The sequence below is a fragment of the Genypterus blacodes genome, unplaced genomic scaffold (genome assembly GCF_046128005.1).
Source record: "Genypterus blacodes isolate CSIRO-AG114 ecotype Tasmania unplaced genomic scaffold, CSIRO-AGI_Gbla_v1 ptg000438l_1, whole genome shotgun sequence".
In the NCBI taxonomy this organism is placed as follows: domain Eukaryota; kingdom Metazoa; phylum Chordata; class Actinopteri; order Ophidiiformes; family Ophidiidae; genus Genypterus; species Genypterus blacodes.
This window is the reverse complement of record NW_027467208.1, coordinates 3,958,289-3,969,296: the sequence shown is the minus strand read 5'-3', so window position 1 is coordinate 3,969,296 and position 11,008 is coordinate 3,958,289. Positions and strand designations below refer to the sequence as shown.

The following is an 11,008-nucleotide window of genomic DNA, read 5'->3' as shown; positions in this document are numbered from 1 at the left end:
TAGACTCAAACTGATGCAATTAGAAACTTGTTTAGTCGTTCCAGAAATTGAGGCTTTTCTTTAGTTTCTTTAGTTTTTCTGTTCTGTTTGGTCTAGAAACAAATCTGTCTGCAGCCTCACACTTGTGTTTGTATAACCACTTTTTTTTTAAGTATTTTAATTGTTTTGCTGTTTTTAAGTTGTTCCTAGACTCTGATCTATAATTCTGATTTTATTTGAGAAATTATTTTTGCTTCCGACAACAAAAAAATACACTCTGATCCTCCGAACATTGTATTCCTCTTTATTTCAGTTTTTGACAAAATACCCAGAAAATTCAAAGCCTCTACGCTTTACAAAAATACGTTCTCTACAAATGTCCTCTGTAGTTCCATAAACCGGCCTAAAGAACACACAGTGTAGTGTATGAGATCCATTAGCAGCCTCCATTACAATAAACCCAAACATTCTCTACATAAAGCTCCACCCATACAACACACACATAAATTAATCACATGGTTTTAAATTAGCATTCGACAAATATACATGATTGTAGTTCATCCACAACAAAGAGGCAGATTCAATTACAAACATTGCTGTTTTTTTTTTTCAAGTGCTGGCAACAAAAAGCCTGAATACAATAAATGTCGTACACTAAAAAAAAACAACAAAAAAAACGTTTTGGTCCACATGGAAATCTATCCACACCAGGAGAAGAATGGAAAAACAGCAGAACAGCTCAGCACAAGAAAAGGCAACTGAGTTTCTTCAAGCCAAAGTAACTTCTCAGCATTTATCTTCTCAAACCAAAGTGCAATTGAGCGTGTGAAGAAGCACCTGGGGACAAAAGGAGAGAGGTCAGGAGGGGGACAAAGGAGCTGCTTTCCAAACGGCACAGGTGTGTGTCTGTGTATGTGTGTGTGTGTGTGTGTATCACCTGATGTCACACTCCCCAGCCTCCTCTGCAGGGCCTCCAGTCTGGAGATGTAGTCAGTCAGCGCTCGGTCGGGGTCGTAGTTCTGCATGTGAGAGCAGGTCAGAGCGCTGGCGTCCCCGGCCAAATGAAACCTGTAAACAAATATTTTAAAGCTCTGATTATTGTTTATAGGCTAAACAACATGGTCTCATGCCTCATTAATAATTGTGTGAGTGATCATGAGTTGCGATCAGTTTGTGAATCCACCTGTGATGAGGGCAGGAAACAGCTGATCTGGGAGATTCCCGTCCGCTCCGCCCCCTGCTACTGGAGAGCCCGCCTCCTCCTTCACCTCCTCTCTCTCTGTAGACCTCCACACTCCCGGGCTGAAGGTACGGTGAGTCTCTCATGTCCGTACCTGAGACAGATGACCAGAGTTGTTTTATAAATTCCAGACGACCTCATACAGAGGTTACACACTCCTAGGCTCCCCTGGTACCTTTCAGCTGTCCGGCTCCGTTCTTGATGATGACGCTTGAGATCCCAGAGCTCATCCCTGTCGTCTTCTGCCACCGCTTCACTAGGAAACGCATTCTGGATGAAGACGGGACAAAAAACAAATTCATTACAATCACAATACATACGTTTGTTGGGTATAACAGGTTTCCTTACTCCTCCCCCCTCCTACCTGGAGAGGGCGATAGAGACTCGGACGGCAGAGCGGAAGCGCGTCAGCCCTCGCCGCCGCTGGCTGAGGGAGTCCATGTTGGAGTTTGGCGGACGGCCGCCCATCCTTGAGATGAGTGACAGCGTGGCCTCCTCACACTCCTGGAAGCCGCCCAGCAGTAACAGCAAGTACTTCTTCTGGTAGATGAGAGCTTTTCGGAAACTTTCTGACCTCAGGTATTTCCCATAAATCCTCTGGGGGATAGGAAGAGATGGAGAGAGAAGTCAAACTCTGTATCATTTGTGATTTCTGGACTCAAAATAAGCTCAATCCCAGTCACAGGCTGACCTTTAGAGCTGCGTTGTCCAGGTCTGGACCCGTCACGTCTCTCAGGGTGTCCGTCCTGATCTCTCCTCTGAGCCGGGCCACCTGGGCCTGGGCTTGATTCAAGGCTTTCTCCAGGCGAACTCTCTCTCTCACCCACGCCTCGCGCTCCTGGGAGAGCTGCAGACCTGAGTCCGACCTGACGCCTCCTCTCCTGCCACCAGACTGAAGAAGGAAATACTATCATTATCATTATACAACAGAGAATGACAGGTGGTGGACCTACAGGACAGGAAGGAAGCTGTTGCTCCGCCCCACCAGCAGCTTTTCCTGGATGTACTCACGCTGTCTCCTGAGCTCAGCCTCGTCTGGCGGGAGCATCGGAGCTCTTCTTCCAAACGCAGCGAGTGGTTTCTCAGGTCATTCTTCTCTTCGGTCAGGCGGCTGACGAAACCCGTCAGCTCGGCGTTCTGCCTCAGCAGCCGCTCAGTCAGAGAGTTGGAAGAGCTTGAGGAGCTTCCTGCCAGCAGGGGCAAACTCTGAGGGAAACATAGAGACGCAGCATTGATGAAGACTCACAACATGTGCTCACTCAACAGAATACACTCATTTGAGAACACGGGGAATTATTTTGATCCCATTTCCTCCCATACGTCACCTCAGGAACAGAGGGATGGCCTGGGGATTGCTGCAGCATAGTGATGACCTCATTCATGTTGGACTGCACCCATGATAACTCTTCAGTGTCAACCTCTGTCATCAATCTGTGGAGAAAGAGCACAACGGTCCAATCCAATCCAATAACCATCAAAGTCTTCATCTATAACAGAGCTTCATCAGGCTGCAGTCACAGCTGGATACCTGCTGGGTGTCTTGCTGGCCATGGCGCAGATCTTAGAGGAAATGAGATGGAGCTTGCCCAGGATTTTGTCGATGGCGTGCCAGGGGCCGTGGTGCGGTGCGCCGGTGTGACCTGACCCTGTGACCTCTTGCCCTGCAGGCGTGCTGGTGCCGACCACCTGAGCATTGCCGCTCTTCTGCTGGAACACCCAGTCTTTGGTGCGATCGGGGGACTCTGCGTGCCAGGGAGCCGGCTGCTCAGAGACACAACATGAAGGTGATGAAGACAGCTTCAGCCAATAGAAAGCAAGATGAGAGATACAGCTTTTGAATGTGGACTTTGAATTAGGGACTCGTCACTCACACTTTGGCCGTCTCCGCTCCCAGCCCTCTCCCCTCCTCCCTGCCCTCCTCGCTGGGTTAATCTCTCCTCTAGTCGCTCCTTCTCTCCCTCTAGGCGCCTCCTCTGCTCCACCTCTCTCTCCAGCTGCTCCTGGGCTTCTTCCGCCCGCTCTCCCAGGCTTTGCAGCTGGGCCCGAGCCTCCAGCAGCGCCTCCTCGTCCCGCCTGGACCTCTGAGTCGCCAAAGTCAGCTCCTCCTCCTTTCGCACTACCTCGAGCTTCTGAGCCTCCACCTGACTGAGGAGATGCACCACCTGGGGGGGGGGGGACATTAATTCAGGTTAATGGAATGTGTTTAATTACTGTACATCCAAGGCATTTAAATGAATGACTCAAACATTTCCAGCAGAGTCTCTTATACCTGTGTGTACTTATCGTCAAGCTCCCTCTGCAGTCTTTCCACGAGGCTCCCTTCCTCCTCCTCGAGCCTGCTCCCGTCCTCTCCAGCTTCATCCTCATTGGACGGGCCACTATCTGTACAGACGCCTGTCCTCAGCTCCCTCTGCCTCTCCAGGGCGCTGCTCATCTCCAGGGTCTTGGCTCGCTCTGTGTCCAGCTGCACCTGGAGCTCCTGGAGGCGTCTCTGCAGGCTCAGGCGCTCCTGCTCGGTCTGCTGGACGAGCTCAGATGAGGCCTGACGTTCCTGCTCAAGGGCTGAGGTCAGCTCCGCTACACGGCTCTGCTCATCCTCCAGAGAAAGACGCAGGTCCTGGCAGGAAGATAGGGTTTGAAATGATGCTGCACTTTATCAATGACTACACAAACACCTGCATGATACAATGTGGTAAAGACATGGAAGAAGTTGTCTGCGGCTCGTACCTCCAGTTCCTCTTGCTTGGTTTCTTCGTTCCTCCCGGTTCGACACTTCTCCTTCTCCATGGCCCACTGGAGGTCTCTGCTTCTCTTCCTCTCCTCAGACAGCTGGTCATTCACTCTGTCCATCTCAGCAGCCTTCTGAGACACCTCCGCCCTGTAAGCAAAGATTATCTCACTGAGTCAAACGCACTGAAATAAACACTACACACTCTCTGTTCTCATTATTTTTATCTTTTACTCTACGACGTCACTGTGTCCCTCATTTTGTTCTAACTCTTGTTTCAACACCGGGTCTAACCTGAGCGTCTCCATTTCTCTCAGGTGTTTGTGCTGGGCCTTGAGTGTGGTCTCCAGCTCCAGTTTAGTCTGGGACAGTTCTCCCTTCAGCTCCTCCACCAGCAGCCCGTCAGCCTCTGCTGCTCCATCAGCTCCTCCTCCCTCCCTCTGCTGCCGTAAACTCACCAATGACACCGCAGGCTGGACACCTGGAGGGAAATAACCAAAACACAATCAATTCCATATTTTCAACACACTTAGGAAGTAAACTACCTTATGGAATGTTTTTGTATCTGTGTTCTGTGTTATGCAGGTATAATGCAGATGTTTAAACCTTGACTGAGTTGCTCTAGCTGGTTGCGGAGGTGATGAACCTCTGTGATGAGATTGGCTCTGTCTGCAGTGTAGAGCGTCCCCATTGCCTCTCTGTGCTGAGCGTCCTGGCATGACCGCAAACACCAATCAGATGTTAACCAGAGAACAAGTATGACTAGAAATGCGACAGGTAAAATCTCAACGCAAATCCTTAATCCATTTAATATCAGGTTCAAAGCCGGTGTTTATTATAAACCTGTTCAGCCAGCCGGTGCTCCAGTTGATTGAGATGGACGATGGCGTCGCTGGTGTCCATCACCTCTAACTGGCTGTAGAGGGCGCTCTTCAGCACACTTCGCTCCTTCACAAACACCAGCCGCACTGCATCCAGGAGCGCCCCGCGCCAATCCCCAGTGCCTGAGGTCTGCAGCACGCAAGACAAACACAGAGAGGTAAACACACAGACAAACACACAAAGCTAAACTCTCACACTTGACAAAACTGGTAGTAGTACCTGTGTTTCCCTGTGGATCTGCATCTGGCTGATGAGGTTCTTCAGAGACTCGACGTTAGCAAGTAAAGCCTCCCTTTCCTTGGCCCAGCCTGGAACATGGAACTGACCGCCTGGTTCGCCTCCAGAGTCAGGAAGCTCTGACAGAGAAAGAACCTGCATGCCTTCTTGGTGAACCTCACGGAGCAAAGTCTAGAGAGAAACAAACACAGGACAGAGATGAGGAGGGAGGAGGCTCAGGATTCTGTACATACTTTGATGAATAAATAATTGATACATATTCTTAATACCACTAGAACACACACATAGACATGAGGACATTTACACAGAATCACAATACAATAACCAAGTAGCCTGGTATTGCAATATCCTGTCCATCCATTCACATGAAGTGTCATCTGTACCTTGATTTTGTCAGGTAGTGGATCATCCGTCTCTCTCCTGGCTCCCTCTGGAGTTGTCCTGAACTCCTGCTGCAGGCTGGGGAGGTCATAGCCGGTCCGCTGGCTGTAGTCTGAGCCGCTGTCTGCTCGGAAAGAAAAAAGGAAATGTGACAGTAAAATTTAAGCAGAGTTTACAGCATTTGCAGGGAAAACTGTCTAAATGTCCCTAAGCGACTGAGGCCTGAGTTGAAAGTAGCAAACTTCCCTCCTGGAATTTGACTGCTAACTGTTATTGTTAATCAAACATTAAAAGATGTATGAAGAATACCAGAAAAAATGTGTCACAATAAGCACAAATGAAAACAGGAGCTGTGGCTGTCGGTTTGTATCTCACCGCTGATGTATCCATCTTTAAACTGTCGTGACAGGTGCTCAGGTCTTGCTGCAGGCGGCTGTGAGGAACAAGAAGAACAAAGAACAAATCAAGTTATAATTTCCACACATTATGGATTACCAATCAAAATAACCATAAAATACAAAACGTGGATGTTTTGTGAACCATCTCTATACTCCTCTCACCTCAGCTGAGCGCAGCTTGTCAATGACCGTCTTTAAGGCCTTGCACTCGTTGTCCAGGGCTTGTGTGTCCCTGCGCAGGGTCTCGCTCTCTGTAATGTGCCGAGCCTCCATGTCCAGGATTTCGGCGGCGTGCAGCTCTTGCATTTGCACAATCTTCTCCTGGAATTCACCGATCACCTCCTCCACCTCCTCTTTGGTAGCAGCTAATGCAGACTTGCTGTGCACACCAGGGTCTGGCATTTTTAACGCTTCTGTTTGTGTGAAGGAATCTGTTAATGCCACCCTCTGCTGCTGCTGCTGCTGCCCAAAGTCGCTCTGGAGCACAGGGGGCCTTGATTTGTCAGAAGACTGGCTGGAGTTCTTCCTGGAAAGAGATGATTTGTCTTTGGCACTGCCTCCTCTACCAGCTGGCTGTTTCCCTCCTTTCCTTTTAGGTTGGGCAGCGGAGTTAGAAGAAGACGAAGCAGAGGAAACAGGCTGAGGAGATGGAGATGGAGCTGGAGAACGAGATGCCGAGTCTGCTGTCTTGACCGCTGTCGTCCGTGTCACTTGTAGCTCCTCTTTGAGCTTGGACATGGAGAGTTCTCGGACCTGGAGCTCACCCTCAAGTTTCTCAAAGCGTTGCCTGTAGCTGTTGACTTCTTCTTTGGTGGTATCCACAGCTTTTTTTACCTCCTGGAGCTCAGCTTTGAGCTTAGATATGGAGAGGTCTCGGACTTGGAGGTCATTCCTAAGTTTCTCATTGTTCTCCTTGTAATTGCTGAGTTCTTCTTTGGTGTTCTCCATATCTTTAGTGACCTCCTGAAGCTCCTCATTGAGCTTAGCACTGCCGAGTTCTTCTTTTGTAGTATCCATATCTGATCGGACCTCCTGGAGCTCTTTGTTGAGCTTAGAAATTGAGAGTTCTCGGATTTGGAGTTCGCCTTCAAGTTTCTCACTGTTCTCCCTGTAACGGTTGACTTCTTCTTGAGTGGTATCCATATCTGCTCTGACCTTCTCCAGCTCCTCTTTGAACTTAGAAATTGAGAGTTCTCGGACTTGGAGGTCATCCCTAAGTTTCTCATTCTTCTCCCTGTAATTGCTGAGTTCTTCTTTGGTGTTCTCCATATCTTTATTGACCTCCTGGAGCTCCTGGTTGAGCTTAGAAATGGTCAGTTCTCGAGTGTCCAGCTCCTCTGCAAGTTTCTCACTCTTCCACCTGTCACTGCCAAGTTCTTCTTTCGTAGTATCCATATCTGATCGGACCTCCTGGAGCTCTTCATTGAGCTTTGAAATTGAGAGTTCTCGGATTTGGAGTTCGCCTTCAAGTTTCTCACTGTTCTCCCTGTAATGCTTGACTTCCTCTTGAGTGGTATCCATATCTGCTCTGACCTTCTCCAGCTCCTCTTTGAACTTAGAAATTGAGAGTTCTCGGATTTGGATCTCATCCTCAAGTTTCTCACAGCGCTGCTTGTAGCTGCCAAGTTCTTCTTTGGTGGAAGAAACATCATTTCTGACCTCTTGCAGCTCTTGAAGAAGCTCTTTCACGTCGCCATCTTCCACTTCGGCGGTTACCTAGTGAACGGTTGGACAGCAGGTCAAACAGGTATAGACAGATGAAAGACACAACCTAACCAATTGAAAGAATAGGGTCCTACTTACTTGAGCAAGTTCTCCTTTAAGGTAAGCAATGGTCATTTCTCTCTCCTTTAAAAACAAATATGTGTAAATGTTAAGTAAAGACAAAATAATACAGACACACCTAAAAGTGAGCAGAGAAAGTCCGGAACACTTCCTATGAAATAAAAAAACCCCACACAAATACAAATGTTTTGAAAGCGCTCAGGGTTCTACTGACAGATTTAACTGACAACAACACCTGAGAAAGAAAGAGGGCCCAACCATGTGCCGTCCCACTGGCTCTTTACCTGAAGCAAGTCCTGTAACTTCTCACAGCTCTCCCGGGAGCTGTTCAGCTCCTCTTTGTTGGAGGCCGTCTCATTTTGAGCCTTCTTGAGTTGATGTTGAAGCTCAGACACCGCAGTCTCCTCACTGCCTCCAGCTGAAGCCTAAAGGGACATGGTTGATGTGTTAGACCGGGTTTGCCAGCGTGAATGCCTGCTTAGAAACTGGATGTTTGTGGTTATACTTCCTACCGTTTGAAGTTGGTCCCGGAGTCTCTCTATTGTTGCAGTTTTTTCCTAGAAAGAAAAGCATTGAATCTTTATTGTCACCAATCACCTGAAACATTAAATAAACTGAAAATCTGTGTTACATCGCATACTTTGAGCGCCTCCTCGAGTCTGCCGCAGCTCTCCTTGTAGTTACTGAGCTGCTCTTTGGTGACCGAGGCCTCCTCTCGGACCTCCTCAAGCTCCTTCTGAAGCACAGACACAGCAGGCTGGTCATCATCAGATGGCAACTGATAAAAGAGTCATAAAGAGTCAAACAGGAAGAAAATCACAGTGTGTTAAAGTGTTGGTGTTTGAATCTCTGTAATCTCACCTCTGCAGACAGTGGCGTCCTCTGGTGTACTCTGGTGTTGGTCGTCATCTGACTGAGCAAATCCATGAGCACAGCCAGCCTCTTCTCGTACTCCAGCACCTCCTCCTCAGAGCTAGAGAGCAGCTGCTTTTGGAGCTCCTGGTCTTTCTGCATGCCACTAAGACCCACCTCCAGTTCACGAAGCTTCTGGGTCAGATGGACCACCTTACCTGGGGAAACTTGTCTAGCCTGTACCATTCCACTGAAATCTATTTGCGGAAAACCAAAGTCAGAAATGGCATAGACCTGTGGCTCTGTCTGTGTCTCCAGGCCCTGTGTCTCCCTTCCCTGTGTCTCCAGGCCCTGTGTCTCCCGTCCCTGTGTCTCCCGTCCCTGTGTCTCCCATCCCTGTGTCTCCAGGCTCTGTGTCTCCCGGCCCTGCTTCTCCTGGACCTGCTTCTCCAGGCCCTGCGTGTCCCGGCCCTGCGTGTCCCGGCCCTGCGTCTCCCGGCCCTGTTTCTGCCAGCCCTGCTCCTCTTTGGACCCTTGTGACTGCTGCTGGAAAGCCTCCAGGGTGGCTTGGCTAACAAGTGCTGCAGCCACTTTCTCCCTTAGATTGTCCTCCAGTTTAGAGACCTTCTGTTGGAGTCCATCTGCAAAGCTTTGTGTTTGCTCTAACAGGGGGCGACAGCTGGCTAACTCAGAGTCCTTTTCACCCAGCAAAGCCTCAAGCTCCTGGATGCGGTGACTTAACTCGTCTACCTTGGATGAGGCACTCTGTTCCAGTGCTTGTACTTGGGCCTGCATGACTACCAGGCCAGCGGTCTTCTCTCTGAGAGCTTCTTTAAGTTCACCATCTGAGCTTTCCAGTTTTCCAGTTTCAGCTACAGCTTCAGCACCGTCTCTCAAGAGCGAATACGTCTCCGACAGCTTGCTATGCTCCTTTTGGAGAACATCAAGCTCTTTGGTGGCTAGGTTCATTCTCTGTTTCATTTCATCATATTCCTCTTTACTTGGACCCCACTCTCTGCTGTCCGGCTCGCACTTTGCTTCCTCATCTTCCTCCGTTGTCGGTTTCGGCGCAATATTGGTCAATTCCTCTTGCAATCTGTCTACGACTGAATTCAGCTGGTCAATTTCCTCCTCATTGTTCCTCTTCAGGCGTTCCTGTTCGCTCCGCATGCACTCCACCCGGGACTCCAGCTCCTTTATCACTTCATCCCTTTCATCAATTTCCTAAAGATTACAACATAGACATCATCATACAAGAGTAGAATCAGATTTGAAAAGTCCACAGCCATTCCACATGTTGTTACAAACATCTGAGTTTCCATTTGAGGTTTGAAATGTTTTTAGGGGCCTCAATTTCAAGCAGTTAAATTTTTTTTTGTTACTTTAATTTCTGAACAGGATCAAATTGCCAGCTATCTAAGGAGACTCAGATGTTTAACTAGCCACCTCATATGAGCACACTGACACCCCAGACAGCAGATGATAGATGGTAGTGCTGTAATGTTACTTACCCAGACAGAACAAGCAGAAAAAACAACCCGTAAATAAACAAACAAATGGACCCTCACAAAAAAATAAAAAGCGGGGAAGGAACCACAGAACACACACAATGATCCACTACCACAAACCTATGCGTATTGGAAATAGGCTGGGCCCATTTCTAATAGGCATATTTATTGTGTTACCTTGTTATCTGAGGCCGTTTCCGTGTGTTGGAGTTTAGAGATCTGTTCATTAAGAAGTGCTATTTGCCTGTCCTTCTCCTCCATCACCTTCAAAGTCAGAGATTATAATGCGATCGCTATTAATAAACACTTAATTTGAAACGGCCGCGTGGCAAACAACTTTAAATTCACTGAATGGGTCAAAGAAGAAACGTGCTGGCAGTGACAAAGGCTAAGGCATGATTGAGAGGAACAAACTTAAATGTCAAGGTATTCATTGCTTATTGTATAGGGAAAGAGCAACAGAACTAAGAGCTATCCGCAGTTCTTAAACAAAGATGTGAGTGGTATTACGGTTTGTAACAAGTGAAAAAATGCTTTCAATGTTGTCCCTTTGTCTGAAGGAGCAGTATTCAGTTGTGTGAATAAGCCAGAGCACTTGAATTTGCTGTACAGTACAATGTGACATAGTTCAAGAGTTTCAAAGTCACAGGTAAACAGAGGCTTATCTTTAGCATTTCAGAGAGGAATTGTGAAAAGCAATCCACAGATTAGATAAATCATACAGGAAATGAGACTGAAAATATACACATAGTTGTGAAGAATAAGGACTTTTAAATATACAGCTGTGTGAGGATGAAAGTAGTCTTTCTACAAGATGGCTGTTTACCTGGAGCATGCTATCCCTGGTTTCTAGGTATTGCTGTTGGCTGCTGAGCTCCTTTTTTTGGATCTCCAGCTGCATTTGAAGCTGCTGCACCTCTTCGCTCTTGTTTTCCAGCTCCTCTCTGAACTGCTCCAGCTGCTCCTCCAGGTTACAGATCTGAGGTAGGAGGTAAAGACGACAGATTGAGACGATTGA

At 47.9% G+C, this 11,008-nt stretch overlaps 1 protein-coding gene across 1 annotated transcript in view; it reads right to left on the bottom strand.

The window, feature by feature from the left end:
* Positions 1-267: 267 nt before the first annotated feature.
* Positions 268-11,008, bottom strand: part of akap9 (A kinase (PRKA) anchor protein 9) — a 42,786-nt gene continuing 32,045 nt past the window's right edge. Inside the window, exons 30-55 of the mRNA XM_076139190.1 lie at positions 10,817-10,969; positions 10,168-10,254; positions 8,492-9,706; positions 8,271-8,408; positions 8,143-8,187; positions 7,915-8,055; positions 7,649-7,693; positions 6,008-7,561; positions 5,823-5,880; positions 5,450-5,571; positions 5,049-5,237; positions 4,791-4,958; positions 4,554-4,659; positions 4,242-4,428; positions 3,947-4,097; positions 3,489-3,836; positions 3,091-3,381; positions 2,748-2,980; positions 2,545-2,650; positions 2,231-2,425; positions 1,911-2,111; positions 1,584-1,816; positions 1,395-1,489; positions 1,163-1,313; positions 917-1,047; positions 268-816 (exon numbers count right to left, since the gene is read on the bottom strand). Of these exons, the coding sequence (XP_075995305.1) occupies positions 773-816; positions 917-1,047; positions 1,163-1,313; positions 1,395-1,489; positions 1,584-1,816; positions 1,911-2,111; positions 2,231-2,425; positions 2,545-2,650; positions 2,748-2,980; positions 3,091-3,381; positions 3,489-3,836; positions 3,947-4,097; positions 4,242-4,428; positions 4,554-4,659; positions 4,791-4,958; positions 5,049-5,237; positions 5,450-5,571; positions 5,823-5,880; positions 6,008-7,561; positions 7,649-7,693; positions 7,915-8,055; positions 8,143-8,187; positions 8,271-8,408; positions 8,492-9,706; positions 10,168-10,254; positions 10,817-10,969 (6,387 nt within the window). The 3' untranslated portion in view covers positions 268-772. The remainder of the gene's footprint in view (positions 817-916; positions 1,048-1,162; positions 1,314-1,394; positions 1,490-1,583; positions 1,817-1,910; positions 2,112-2,230; positions 2,426-2,544; positions 2,651-2,747; positions 2,981-3,090; positions 3,382-3,488; positions 3,837-3,946; positions 4,098-4,241; positions 4,429-4,553; positions 4,660-4,790; positions 4,959-5,048; positions 5,238-5,449; positions 5,572-5,822; positions 5,881-6,007; positions 7,562-7,648; positions 7,694-7,914; positions 8,056-8,142; positions 8,188-8,270; positions 8,409-8,491; positions 9,707-10,167; positions 10,255-10,816; positions 10,970-11,008) is intronic.